This window comes from Chelon labrosus (genome assembly GCF_963514085.1).
Source record: "Chelon labrosus genome assembly, chromosome: 5".
NCBI lineage: Eukaryota > Metazoa > Chordata > Actinopteri > Mugiliformes > Mugilidae > Chelon > Chelon labrosus.
In genome coordinates this window covers 17,698,855-17,714,086 of record NC_140341.1, presented here as the reverse complement: position 1 = coordinate 17,714,086, position 15,232 = coordinate 17,698,855, and the positions used below count along the sequence as shown (strand labels likewise).

The 15,232-nt window shown below is 43.3% G+C and overlaps 2 protein-coding genes across 2 annotated transcripts; both read left to right on the top strand.

The window, feature by feature from the left end:
- Positions 1–2,866: 2,866 nt before the first annotated feature.
- On the top strand, positions 2,867–10,001 carry phgdh (phosphoglycerate dehydrogenase). The gene is made up of 12 exons (XM_084545143.1): positions 2,867–3,098; positions 4,392–4,543; positions 4,624–4,689; positions 4,785–4,839; positions 5,031–5,129; positions 5,223–5,355; positions 5,957–6,105; positions 6,244–6,396; positions 7,497–7,635; positions 7,842–7,966; positions 8,057–8,279; positions 9,623–10,001. The coding sequence occupies exons 1-12, from the start codon at positions 2,961–2,963 to the stop codon at positions 9,775–9,777; spliced, it is 1,587 nt and encodes a 528-aa protein (XP_084401269.1). The 5' UTR covers positions 2,867–2,960; the 3' UTR covers positions 9,778–10,001.
- Positions 10,002–11,024: 1,023 nt separating this feature from the next.
- Positions 11,025–14,537, top strand: klhl23 (kelch-like family member 23). Its single transcript, XM_084544024.1, has 3 exons — positions 11,025–12,286; positions 13,792–13,944; positions 14,020–14,537. Exons 1-3 carry the CDS (start codon positions 11,059–11,061, stop codon positions 14,328–14,330), a joined length of 1,692 nt encoding a protein of 563 aa, XP_084400150.1. The 5' UTR covers positions 11,025–11,058; the 3' UTR covers positions 14,331–14,537.
- Positions 14,538–15,232: the final 695 nt, after the last annotated feature.

Here is a 15,232-nt window from a genome sequence, read left to right as displayed (position 1 = left end):
CAAGCGTACAAGTGCAAGTTTAAATATTGACCTTTTCTTGAACAGTGCCATAGTAACACTGGTGTGTTTCCTACTCTGGTGCCTCAAAATGTCTTCTGTAAGAAAAGATTGTGTGATTGTAGCCATCCCACCCTGCCAGAATATTAAAGATAACCGTTACAAAAATTTAAACAGAGGTCAAAGGTGTGTTTTTTATGGAGCAGATCCAACTACATTATTCCTGTGCTTGTCTGCAGAAAACAATAATAAAATACTGAGCAATCTGGAGTCCCTGACATGAGTAGGATCGACAAATTGATACGAAAGGCTGGTCATTGTGTTATTGGCAGTGAGTTGGGGATGTTTGTCTCAGTGAGGGACAGGAGGACACTGGACAAACTGCTCTCCATCAGGGACAATCCATCTCATCCACTACACCAGACAATAAAGGGGCAGCGGAGCTCATTCTCCAACAGACTGATCCAGCTCAAACGCTACAGGATGTCTTTCATACCCTACTCTATCCATCTGTACAACAACTCACCTTTCTGTAACAGATAACTCCATGTTATTTTTGTTAATGCACCTTACTATCTTCCAATGTGTATAATTTTCTATATAACTTTCTTTTACTTGTGGTTATTAAGAGTGTTTTTATGTTTTAACTAAGCTACTGTGACCAAGCAATTTCTCTTGTGGATCAATAAAGTTTATCTAAGTCTAAGTCTAAAGTCTAATGCTCCTTTCTTAATCAGATCAATCACATTTGTGCTAATATATTCAAAAATGTGTCTAATAACATGCACCACAGAAGAAGAATATTAAGTGACATGATCAGAGTGATCAAGTAATAAACCAGAGCCCTTCTTAAGATTGTATTATTTATTGATTACTTGAGTTTGAATTTGTGCCTTCAAGGCCATGAATCATCTAATAAGCCTGTGTGCATTTTTTTCCCTTTATTACTTGGCTGTTCTTGTTCAAAGTAATGGATGGAGGAAGCCGTCCATTACAGGAAGTCGACATATAATGACACTACACACACACAATGACACACACAAAACATATTATGTGCGTTTAAATCTTGTACTACAAGCCGACAGAGCCGTAGTCCTGAGACAGTTGTGTTAAATTACTGAGCCAGCACTGAAATAAAGAGGCTGTCATGTGCCGCCTAATGAGTCAGGTGCTGAACAGCATCTGTTAAATTAGGACTTGCCTGACTTGACTTACTGACACACATTAACATGTTTAAAATACCTATACTTTATTTAATTTCAGTGTCTTAATACGATCTGGTCCACAAAGAAACTTTTTTATGATGATTTTAAGGATAATGCAAAATGAACCAAACAGAATAGATGTAAACCTAAAACTATGAGGAATGAACTCAGCACAATCAAACAACAATAAAATAATATAAAATAAACTATGGAGAAAGACATCTTTTTGGGGGTGAGGAAAACTCTTCATTCTGGTAGGAGGAGCGAATTGAAGGCTTAAAATGAGAAGCAAAAATTAGGCCAGAATAACCTATACTGCTGAAGGCCATTAAGACACGGATGGCTACTCTGAAGGACTCTGCAGACTGGCTATACACCAGCCAAAGCTTTGTAGGAGAGAGGCAAAGATCAATGAAATCTTAACTGGAGTTCACTCAGTGGCATGTGGGAGACTCTACTCGGAGGAGGATCTTTGGTCTGCTGACACCAGAGTGAGGCATTTTGGCCATCTGACTAGACGTCATGTTGATCACAAGAGAATCATCAGAAAACGCTTCCGTTTTCTTTCACTTTTCTACTTCAGACATTACAGTCTAAAGTTCTGAGGTATTTTCTCAATATTTATTCTTCAATTTCAGCACATTTTAGAGCCAAATATTGTTCCTTTCTAACATTTTACACATGATCCGTTTATAAAACATAATGCATTGCTAAACTACCCACAAACTGAAACTGGCATCCTCTCAAACAGCTACAAATGCTGTGTCCGTGTTGTACTGTGATGATGAGATGAAGATTTACTGATTTACTGGGGCAGCACGGTGGCACAGTGGGTAGCGGTAGTGGTTTCTGTGTGGAGTTTGCATGTTCTCCCCGTGTCTGCGTGGGTTTTCTCCGGGCACTCTGGTTTCCTCCCATCATCAAAACATGCTAGGTGTTAGGCCCCGGTCAGGTTGGCCCACAGTGGCGGCGTGTGCGAGTGCAGCGGCTCAGGGCCAACCCTCCATGTCTGACCATGCAACCTCGTTATATGATACTTGTATAATATAATGACAAATAAAGGCTCTTTATCATTATTTCATGCTGCCCTTTTCACATTTCATTTGACACTGATCAGGCATAACATTATGACCACCTTCTTAATATTGTGCAGGTCTCCCTTGTGCCTCCAAAACAGTTGTGACTCATCAGAGAATGGACACGGGCCCCAATGTTGTTAGTTGGGGAGCAGATGTCTCTTGGCCCCAGTGTGACTACATTACTGTTCATACTCCCCTAATGCCCTCTAGTTGTGACTTATCAGAGAATGGACACGGGCCTTCTGAGGGTGGCCCGTAGTGTCTGGCAACAGGATGTTGTTAGTGGGGGCCTTTGGGTCGTATGGGTTGGAGGGGGGGGGGGGGGGGGGGGGGGGGGTTGGTGTGGTCTAGGTGGGTTGTACATGTCTAAGTAACATCCACATGAATGCCAGGTCCAAATGTTTCCCAGCAGAACACTGAACTGTCACAAGATGGCCAATGTTATTTACTTCTCCTGTCAGTGGTTTTAATGTTGTGGCTGATCGGGGTTGCGTCAGAGCAGGAGATGCTGGGGAGGCGGATCCACTCAAAAGGGGGCCGTCTCAACTCCGAGACGACCATTCAAAACCAACAGAGGGACCACAGGAACTCCTTCGTGTCCATCACTTCACCAAGGCATCAACCAGTCAACACCCGGCGGTGGCCCTCCAACAAACGACCCGTAGAGAAACCCCTCAAGATGGCCCCGATCTGCATCAAAACGGTGTTGATCAGTGAGAGTGTGGACCCTCGCTGCAAGGCGATTCTGGAGGAAAATGGCATCCGAGTTACGGAAAAGCAGAACATGAAGAAGGATGAATTACTCGCGGAGATTAAGGTGAGGTTGGCACTCTGTGCTGTGTTACACAACGTGCTTCACATGCACTGGGTGTAGTTTTGTGTGTGTTTGTGCAACGTGCAGCAGGTTTCAGCAAAGTTTAGTCGCTTTAGATTGAAGGGTTTTCAGTCTTTGCGCACGAAAACTCTCATAAAAGGCAGAAATAAAGTCGTTTCTGCGCTCTTATTAATTTTAATCCAGGTGGGGTATACCGTTTGATTTTCGCCAACGAATCACCGATCCAGACACGTTTCTGTCTGATTGAGGTGTGCCAATAGGTTTTTGGATAAGTACCGCCCATTGGATAGCTGATGCAACTCATCCCAGATTTTGCTCCCATCACTGCTACACATGCAGCAGGCTAGCAGCTTTTTTATCAGCTCAGAGCGGATCCTGTGCGTAAAGTAAACATTTGCACAAATTAGATTAGAATCCGTGCGTCAAAAGTGAGTTGTTCTTGTAGATACTCAGTGTAGTGAAGTGTGCACTAGATTCAGGGCTGGTGTAAATTTCTGTTGCGCCCTGGGGCCAAAAGTGAGCTGTGTTCCCCCTTTTGTATAACCAGGGCCTCTCATCTGGTTACAAGCAACACAAAAAAGTAATGTTCATTTGGTCCAGACAAAGATGAAATCTGAAAACATTACAGCAGTCAGCCATGATATTATGACCACTGACGGGTGAAATGAGTAACTGTGATTATCTTATCGTGCAGCATCTGTCAGTGGGTGGGATGTAGTGGGCAGCAAGTGAACATTTTGTCCTCGGAGTTGATGCAGTGGAAGGATATGAGCGACTCTGACCGTCTGCAGTGGTCAGCACCTATCAAAAGTGGTCCGAGGGAGGAACAGCGGTGACCTGTTGACCAGGTCATGCTATTGATCCGCATGGGGAGCGAAGGCTGGTCTGTGTGATCCTAAACACAAAGCTGTGTGAAGCTAACTCCCTCTCATTTTCTGATATAGTAATATGCAGGGAAAAAGCTGAAGTGTGTGCATGTTTCCATAGTTACAAAGTATGATCTGGTATAAATATAGGCTACGGTTCACTCATGCAGATCAGGCGTTAACAGTTAGTGCTCATCAGTGGTTTAGATACTCACCGTGTGCTGAAATAAACTGATTTATTTGAGTACTTAATCTGTCAAGTCAAACGTGCCATAGATCACGATCTGTGATTTAAGGCCTCTTATTATCTGAGATTCTGTTGCTGCTGTGGTGCAAATGACCAAACAAATGCCATTGAGTAGATTAACTGCGGAAAAAGACACTAATATAAGCTATGTGTTTTTCTTAGGACTACGATGGACTCGTGGTTAGATCTGCGACCAAGGTGACTGCTGATGTTATCAGTGCTGCCGATAACCTCAAAATCATTGGGAGAGCTGGGACCGGTGTGGACAATGTGGATGTTGACGCTGCCACCAAAAAGGGCATTATCGTCATGAAGTAAGTCTCCGGTATGTGCACAAGCTCGATTGCCTGAGCAGCTTCAAAATAATTCACTCTCCGTTCACTGTTTTCTCCAGCACGCCGAGTGGTAACACGATCAGTGCTGCCGAGCTCACATGTGCCCTGCTGATGAGCCTCTCAAGGCAAGTTGAATCCTGTTTTGTTTTTTCGAGCAATTGTCAACACGCTTAGTGATTTTAATTACACCAAATTGCTAAAAATGCCATTCTGATTTCAGAAATGTTCCTCAAGCTGCGATGTCGATGAAACAAGGGAACTGGGATCGGAAAAAGGTGAGCGGGGATTTTTCGTTTGCTCCCGTGCTCTGTTTGAATGACTGTTTGCTCTTGGCATATAAAGCAATTACTGTTGCATGGTTGGCCCCGTTGTTCATCCAGTTGTGAGTAATCGGATGGGGCACTTGGGTCTGTGCAGTTTTAGAGAGTGTGTTGCCGGGCTCATCATTGTGTTCCTGATTTTACAGTTCATGGGCGCAGAGCTTTATGGCAAAGTGCTCGGAATAGTTGGACTCGGCAGAATAGGAAAGGAAGTCGCCTCAAGAATGCAGTCATTTGGCATGAAGGTAATTAACGACACTACACAGCATGAGTGATGCTCACGGTGTACTTGAAGGAAACAAACATGACAAGATTTATTTTTATCTTCTTCTTGTCAGACCATCGGTTATGACCCAATCACTCCACCTGAGGTGTCGGCCAGCTGGGGGGTGGAGCAGATGTCTCTGGAGCAGCTTTGGCCCCAGTGTGACTACATTACTGTTCATACTCCCCTAATGCCCTCTACTGTTGGTGAGCTGCACCCTGGTTCCTTTCATTGAATAACAACATTAACACTGAAAACAGACTAATGCTTCTGTGTCAGAGCTACACTGATGTGCACCCTACGCCACAACCAAACGTGCACCTCCCCAGAAATGTAACCATCATAGTATTTCCTCGTTCACATCTCTCGGTGGCCAGAAGATCACAGAAACCTTATTTTTTTCTACATAATGAAATCCAACTTGTGTGTTACCAGACCCATATTCTGAAAAGAAGCGAGTCGGGCTACTAAATAAATAACAGCTCGGAGATGAGATGAATAAATAAATAATAACTTAATGTGAGTGCTATCAGTGAGAGAGACTTAAAGCTTGTTCTAAAATATGTGCCATCTCCCCTAGACATGACACACACAACAAACAGCTGTTCTTTGTTCTGATACAGTGTTGGGTAGCAATAATTGGAAACAATGACAATATTCCTCTGCGCCCTAAATGATGACAGTGTTTATTTGCATATACACCACTAAATAGATCTAGGTGGAGACGCATGAGGTGACCGCAGATACTTAAAGCGGGCCACTCTCACTGGTGTGGAATTTATATTTAAGATGTCTTTTGTGTTCTAGGTCTGCTCAATGATGAATCGTTTGCAAAGTGCAAGAAGGGAGTGAAGGTTGTGAACTGTGCCAGAGGGGGCATCATTGATGAGGACGCTCTGCTCAGAGCTTTGGAGTCCGGACAGTGTGGAGGAGCGGGACTTGATGTCTTCGTTGAGGTAAGATCACAGCCACAGCAGCGTCAGTTGTGTAGACATATGGTACCGACAGTGTTTTCACAAATCAAATGTCGGCCTTTTCATCGCTCTTTAATATTGACGAAAGGGTCGCTGCTGTGTTTGTGCTTTTTGCCACAGGAACCACCTAAGAACCGCTCACTCGTGGACCATCCCGGCGTCATCAGCTGTCCTCACTTGGGAGCCAGTACGAAGGAGGCTCAGGCCCGATGTGGGGAGGACATCGCCCTGCAGATTGTCGACATGGTGAAGGGCAATAACCTGGTTGGAGCAGTAAGTCATACTCGGTTGTCTTGTGCTGTTTAGACAAAGTACTTGGCAGAACATAGATTTTGCTGCAAAACCAAGATGAAATGAATGCATAATAATCCATATTATTTTGACTAATTTTTAATTCCAACATACAGTAAGTTGTAAAAGAATCTCAAAAAGCATAAGTCAACGCACATCATGTGGCCAAGTCACTGAATTTAATTTGAATTAAATCCCAACATGACCATGAACAACATAACGACATGAAGAGCTTTGAAAGAATCTATTTTTATGAAATTATAATGTTAATATTTGTGGTGTGTGAGTATGAGATATCGTCTTTCCACATTCTTGAAATCAATGTGTGTAAATTGTTCTTTATTATGCGTCATCGCTAAATTAGCCAGAGGATGTCCCGTGAGACGTTTCAAGTATTGTGATCAAGCTGACACCTGATACGCTAGATGGCTGAGAGCTGTCTTTATGATTAGTCTGAGCAGGTCCGGGAGGATTTTATTCATGTTTTCAACAAAACACGCAGGCTGGGCTTGAGGAAACGAAATCTAATATTCAGGTGTTTGTCTGTGTCGTGTCATGTTGGACTCAGATCACCACTTGTCAGGGTCATGCTAGACGTTTTATTCTACGCAGATACTACAGCGTGTGATATAACGATTAGGATAATCTTGTCCTCTCTTTAAAACAGTGGTTAAAAACAACAGGTTGAAAAAATAATCTCACTTCATGCTCCATTAGTATTGGCACTTCAGAGCGTTTGCTCATTACAAACGACCATCCCGCATTTTTCAAGGATTCTTATCTATGTTGTTTTAAACATTTGATTGACGGTTTGGTCTTGAGCTTGGAATTCACGTCGTCTGACTTTATTGTCAGATTGCTTTTTAAACTGCAGTTTCCAGGGTCAGCAATCTATAAAGTTTCAGTCGTAAATTCATTTGTTTGTGATGAAAAAGATACTCTTTGTACAAAATACCACTGGATTGACTAAAAGTTCTCGTCTCTGTAATCCTGCCTCTGTATGAAACCTAATGCCTCACCATGAGTACTTATTAAATAAAAAGTGCGCGGATCAACCCTTTCTCTCTTATCTCTTTGTGCAGGTGAATGCACAGGTGTTGGCCAGCACGTTCTCCCAGGAATCTCACCAGCTGATCAAACTTGGAGAAGCCGTTGGAGCCGTGCTTCAGTCTTGCAGTGCTTCTAAGAAACCATTCACACGTGTTCAGATCGCTACTCAAGGTAAAATTACTGGTCCAACCAGTTTGCTTAACCTGTCACCGGGGGGGGGGGAAATCAGGTCATAGGAAGATGATATTTTAGGAAGTCATTTTTCTCCCTCTAGTGGTGTTATTGTGAAACAGGCAAAGCCGCTGTAGTCAATTTTGAAAATCCGTTTGACTTGCTAGAGCAGGCACTTCACACTATGACCTTTTTCTACAAACCAGGGGACTGCATGAAGTCCTCCACTGGGTACATGACTTCAGCTGTACTGGTTGGACTTCTCAGCGAATCTGGATGTTGCCCAAACCTCATCAACGCCCTGAGCCTGGCCAAGGAGACTGGAATCACGGTAGCAAATCAGCTCAATCTGTCACTCATGACAACAGTGATGGTGTGTCGAGGAAAATGAATCGTTTCATCCAACTGTCTCCCTCTTCAGGTGAGCCAGTCCCACTGGGCATCTGACGGGGCAGCTGAAGGCGTGTGTAAGGTGGAGATCGTGGCCGGCGGCTGCAGCTACAAAGCCAGCGGTTCAGTTCAGGGTGGCGTGCCAGTGCTGCTGGAGCTGAGTGACAGCGTGTTCAGACAGCCCATCTCTCTCACTGGAAATCTACTGTTCTTCAAGGCCTCTGCCAGCCCTCAGCTCCTGTCCTCAGTGGCTGGTAAGAACAGCTACACCGGTCCAAATAAAAAGGCAGCCTAACAAACTGGACTTGGACTGAATGGATACAACTAGCATACACTAGCATCAGTTTGTAAAGTCTTTCCAGTGTACATAACTTTAATGCAACTGAAAGAAAAAACTACTTGTTAAACTTAGTCACATATCATCACCCCTATCCTGTACCTATGATTTTGTGGGCCAAATGTGACAAAAGTAATTTTACTTACTCAAGCCCAAATTATGCTTCCGCGTTGACACAGCGCGTCCGTGCGTACGGACCTATTACGTCCTTGCAGACCCCCGTGCGTCCTACGCAAGGGCCAGACGTGCACCTCCCAAAAATTCTCGACGCGCGTCGAGGCGACGCAACAGCAACGCAGCAGCAACGCAGCGGCATTGGCTGTGATTGGTCCGCTTACTACATCCGCTGGAGACCGCTTTTCCGGTTTCCACTCATAAACACTCATAAATCTCCTTTGTCGTGCCCTAATTTGCAATATAAGTATTTCTTCCTCTGCTTCAATAATTTGGAGCTCCAACGCCAGTCTCTCTGTCTCGGTGTCCATCGTTCACTGTGACTACGACAAAAGCCGGAAGGTAAATAACTATACGAGGCGAGATACGTCACAAGAGTCTCGGTCGGTCGGTCACAAAAAATCATAGCGCCCTCTACCGGTGTGGCATGCATTTCGACACGTAAACCCCACGCAGAACCATCACGGTCTCACGACTGCGTCCAAGCAACTGCGTGGCCATTGCGTGACCATTGCGTGATCACTACGCGGTCACTACGCGGAAGCATAATCCAGCCTTCAGTCCTCATCTGCTCTCTTGGTCTTGGTTGTCTCCTCCAATTCATCTCTGGGATCTGGAAGAAGGTCCCCTGCTCACTAACATCCAAGAGAGGAGTAATACTGTTGTGCCATCTCTAAATTCCCTGAGGTGGAGACTAGAAATCTATGGTGCAACAGCTTGTAAACCCGTGACGTCACTGGTTCCCATGGAACAACAAATTTTGAAGCTGAACCCTAAACAAAAAAATGTTGTTGTTTACACTATATCCCCAATTCAAATAAATGGAAATGATGCTCTTCTGCTAAGTGCTCTTAAGTAACCATTAGGGTTTGTTGAAAATGGTGGCAGTAAATTTAAATTGTGTTTTTGCAGTGAAAGCATGTCTTATTCTCATTGTGGCCAAAACTTAGAACAATATTTTCTCCCGCTGCCGGTTTCAGACGGTTCATTTAGATGACTGAGTTACGAGCGTTAAATTGCAGTGTTCAGAGGTTCTTTTTCTACAAAGCCGTCCTCATTTTCTCTCCTCAATTGTTCTCTGTTCAGGAGTGTTGGCTGCTGAGGGAGTGGAGATCCAGTCCTTCAGCGCTCCTGCAGACCGCAGCGGGGATCTGTGGTATTGTGTGGGGCTGTCCTCTGTGCTGCCAGATCTCGGTGCCTTGAAGCCTCTGGTCGCGGATGCGGCGCAGCTCAGCGTTTGAACGACAGTAGCAGCACTCCCACCATTCCCAGAATATAACCTTCAGTATCTGAAAACCTTTTCAGCGAAAAATGTCTTAATACACTTGATCTGTCTCGGTCTTTGTGTTTACAGCTAACAACTTGTTTAGAAGTTGAACACTTGAAGTTTACAGTTTGTATTTTGATAACATTCCAGTGTGTCCAGTGTTTTATGAGCGAAAACTTAATAAAATGTTTAATTGTTGTCTGCTGTTCAGTTTGTTGTTTGACCCTTTAAAGCAAAGGTATAAAAAAATATGATGCAATGATCCATATTTTTAATTTTTCAATGTTGCATTTGCGTGTCTCATGAGATTTATGAGCTCTTAGATTAAATGGTAGAGGTGTACATAATGAAAATCTATTAAGTGACAGCTGTTTTGTAGATTGTACATGTAAAAGTACTACAAATATTTAAAAGTAGACAAGTCTAATTGCACGTTTAATGATTTTTTTAAAACATTATACTTGTGCACATTTCATTTTTACACTTTGCTTAGCGTAAATCAGTTCACATATCTGAGATGTCCTGCAGGAATATGGCGCATTGTGCAGTTAATCCTCGTTAGGATTAGATTAAAGCCTTGTCCACATTGGAAACTGGGTTCAAAATACCATGGCAACGATAAGAATGCTTGGTGAGAGAGGAGGGGGGGGAAAAAATACATGAATGGAGCAGTGCAGTGGCTCCTTGTCGTGCTGTATTGAAGGCAACGCTCATTTGTGTAAGATTTGTATTCCGTTGGTGCCCCTCCGCCTGTTGGGCACACTAATGCGCCGTCCGAGAGCGCGTCACGGGACTGTGGACGGTGGTTTATATTTAGGCTCCGGGAGAAAATAGCGGTGTTGGGTGATTCCTCTGAAAGGTTGCTTGGTTTTGTCAAGGACCTGCTGTTGAGAGCGTGCAGTGCAGGAGAGGAGGAGGAGGAGGAGGGGGAGGATGGACGAAGCACACAAATACCAAAATAGGATCGAGCTGCGTCTGCGACTGTCCGTCCTGCGAGAGCTAAATTGAGGTTCGTGTGTTTTGGAGGACACCGCGGAGCGTCAGTGGCGAAAATCTCAGGTCATCCATGGAAATAGGATGAGAGGTAAGCCTGCAGTATCTCTGCTTGAATGTAGCCTTCTGATCATGGATTAAAACGCAAATACGGGGACGTCTGCGTCGCCTGGGGCACGATTTTGCTTTGATTTTTTCAGCCTACTATCGTGTATTTTTAAAGTCATATGTGTTTTCATTTTTTTTTTTTCTTCCAGAAATCATGTCACATAAACAAGCAGAGATCTACACATACGACTTCTGTGATGGTGACCATCCAGCAGAGCTCCTGGATGCTCTCAGGCATTTCTACCTGAACGGCCTGTTCACTGACGTTACCCTGCAATGTGGCGAGTCCGGACAGGTGTTTCACTGCCACAGGGCGCTGCTGTCAGCCCGCAGCTCCTATTTCAAAGTCATGTTCACAGCAGACATGAGGGAGAGGTCAAAAAGCGTCATCAAACTGACCGGGGTGGACTGCTCTGTCCTGGGTGCTCTGGTGAATTATGTGTACACAGCTCAGGTGAGCATCACTGAGAGCAACGTGCAGAGCCTGCTGGAGGCTGCGGACCTCCTGCAGTTTATCTCAGTCAAGCAAGCCTGCGAGGAGTTTCTCATTCGCCTCCTGGATGTGGACAACTGCCTGGGCATGCACGCTTTTGCCGAGCTGCACCTGTGTCCCGGGCTGGAGAGGGAGGCCCGCAGAGTGATGCTGTGCAGGTTCACTGAGCTCATACAGCAGGAGGAGTTCACCGAGTTGGACCTCGAGAAGATGAGGTCCGTTCTGGCCGCTCTTGTCCTCACTGTTCAGAGAGACGAGGTGTTGATAGATGCTGTGGTCAGATGGGTAACCCACGACTTGGACAATCGCATTCAGTACGTTTCAGACCTGCTGCACTCCGTCCATCTGGATCTGGATGAGATTTACTTCAAGGCGACGTTTGAGGTGCACAGACAATACTTAATGAACAAAGATGATGGGAAATTAAAATCTATGGTGATTCAGGCTTTAAGGTCCAGTGGCAAAGAGATGTCTGCAGGTGGAAAAATATCTTCTAACCTGTATATCATTGGAGGATACTACTGGCACCCTCTTTGCGAGGTTCACATCTGGGATCCTATCAGCAACACATGGGTGCAGGGAAAAGACATGCCTGAACACGGAAGAGAGAGCTACAGCGTCAGTTTACTTGGTGCAAATATCTATGTGACTGGGGGTTACAGGACTAACACAGTTGAGGCCCTGGATGCTGTTTCGATTTATAACTGTGACTACGATGAATGGACGGAGGGCTGTCCCATGATCACAGCCAGGTACTACCATTGCTCCGTGGCCTTGCATGGCTGTGTTTACGCCATCGGAGGCTACAGAGGAGGAGCTCCAGAGCGAGAGGCTGAGTTTTATGATCCTTTAAAAAAGAAATGGTTTCCTGTGGCCAAGATGATCCAAGGTATGCTAAACTATTATCTAATCTTATATGAACTGAAGAGGGGGAGAAAGGGACAAATGGATAAATTAAGGTTGAGAAAGCAGCCTCACCACGAAATCAGTTTAGTGGATTATTCTGAGCACTTTAAAGGCCTCTTACTCATATTAGCTTCAAAGCCACGGTTCAGAGCACATTCTTTACCTCCCGACTGCTGATGAAGTTCATGTGATTTAACTGAAAGCTCCTGAACAGCTTCTACGTGGAACTCTAAGTGAGACTGTTTTGTAACAGCTGTTTCCAGGGTCAAGAATTAACTTGGAAATTAGATAAATCAAGCGTTTTCTAAAAATATCAGAGAATCAGCTTTTGATTACTGACTGCATGTTTGCAAAATAATAAAGTTAACTAATGCAGTTCAAAATTCTTTTTGAACTTTAAGCAGGTGACGTTTGCTCAGTCGTCATGGCGATTGTTCAGTTGTTAAGGCAACATGACATGGAGTCTGCTCTTTATAAGCCACACACACCATTTAAGGACAACTGAGCAAACTCCTGATGAAGGCTATAAGACATGGCTGAAAGTTCGGGAAGACATATAGTGGTAGACCTTAGGGATTGGTTTGCAGAGTGTTTCAACATCTATTGGTTTGTTGATTTAGTTTCATGTTCCTCTTAGCAGTTTTTGGTTCAATATCATCACCCTTATCCAACCTCATAAGGCAGCTGATATTTTCCAACCAGATATTTTCCTCAAAACTGAAAAAAAGAAAAAGTGGATATTTAACTTCAAGGCGAACTACTGTTTTTTACAACCTGGACCTTATTTCTAGCATAAAATACAATTGTTTACTCACCCATATAACTTTTGTGTCATTTGCTACTGCTAGTTTTTTGCAACATGGCTGAATATTTTTCTTTTTCTGAGGTTGTGGACGAATCATAGCAGTAGTAGATTACAGGTAAACAAGCCGACCGTCAGAAGACATCATGTTATCATCATTTGGGGTCTGTAGATTGACCTACAGACCCCAAATGATGATATCAGGTAACTCCTGACTAAGCGGGGAAAATCATTACCGTATCATAACAAAATATTGGCGAAATGAATGAGTTTCATGTCAGATAATGCGTTATTTAGAGGCTGCATCTCGATGTCCCAGTCACTCCCGCTATATGGATATACACTGATCTAATTATCTCCTGAACGAGTGCAAATGACACAGAAGTTATATGGGTGAGTAAACGATCGTATTTTATGCTAGAAATAAGGTCCAGGTTGTAAAAAACAGTAGTTCCCCTTTAAAGATTTGGATAGATTCACGTTCACTTCTTTGCAGTGATACGGTGGGAGCAGGGTGTAGTTAGGAAGACATAAAAGTTGACAAAAAAATAAAAATAGCTCCTACATGAAACTGATTAGAACAAGGTCTGTGGAGTAACTGTCCAGAGAATCAATTAACTCATGATTAAGTCATCACGTATTAAATTCAATGAACCGTTCACATTTAATATGTGTTTCCTCTGAAGGTGTAGGAAATGCCACTGCATGTGTAATGGGAGATAGGATCTATGTGACCGGAGGCCACTACGGGTACAGAGGAAGCTGCACTTATGAAAAGATCCAGGTGTACAGACAAGATGTCAACGAGTGGACTATCATCACAATAAGTCCTCATCCAGGTATGGAAAATACAGTATGAGGTGGAAAAGGAGCATCGGCATGACGAATACTGACCGGACATCCTGTGTTTTCAGAGTACGGGCTGTGTTCTGTGTCTCTCAACAACAAGCTGTATTTGGTGGGGGGACAGACGACCATCGCGGACTGCTACGACCCCGAGAGAGACGAGTGGAGGTCGATATCAGTGATGAAGGAGAGGAGGATGGAGTGCGGGGCCGCGGTAATAAACGGTTGTATCTATGTGACGGGGGGATACAGCTACTCAAAAGGGACTTATCTGCAAAGCATTGAGAAATATGACCCTGAGCTGGACTCATGGGAGATAGTGGGGACTCTTCCCAGCCCGACCAGGTCACACGGGTGTGTTTGTGTTCACGGCGTTTAAAGACAAACATTTATTGTCATTTGTGCCAAATAGTCTCGGCAGTATTTATTGAAGCATGAGAATGTTTAGCTCTTTGCCAGACTGTGAATATACAGACGAACAAGCATTTCACTTAAACCTCAGGGGCATCTCAAGAGTGTTTCAGTTGACTTTTTAAATTAAGAGCAAAGTTGAATGTATTTGAGTATTATTTAAATTCACATCATAAATACACTTTTATTAGTAGAGTTTTACGACAAGGCTGTGACTCAAATAAATTGCTACACTTGAGAAGTGATTGCTGCTTGAATTTATTACTGTTTTTTTATTTGACTTGATGCTTACAAATGTGAATGTTACATGTATTTATTTTACAGTGGAGCTGAGAGTTTAAGCAGTTTAATGGATTGAAATTTGAATATGCATTGTAGCTGTGATACACTGAGGTAATTCAGAGATAAAGGGGAAAGGATAAAGGTTCAAAAAACTGTAAACAATTGACCAGCACATAAACAGAGAAAATAAGAATAAATTTGAAGAAGTTGGGAAAGATAGATAAGATAAGATAAGATAAGATAGATAGATAGATAGACAACTTTACTGATTCCTTTGGGAGGTTCCCGCAGGGAAATTGACAAGATAAAATAAGATAAGCTAAGATAAGCTAAGATAAAATAAGATGCACAGTTATACATAGTACAGTTATACAGTGAAATGTATTGTTGTACCTGCAGCCAGTAGTAAAAAAGTACTACAGTAAAACAGTAATAATTTGCACATAACACACAAGATAAACAATATAAGTGTAAGTGTAAAACTGAGAAAAATAAAATAAGATATAGACTGTAAACTCAAAATGTAAACTTAAAGGGGGGTGGCTCGTATATATATATATATATATATATACACACACACACACATTT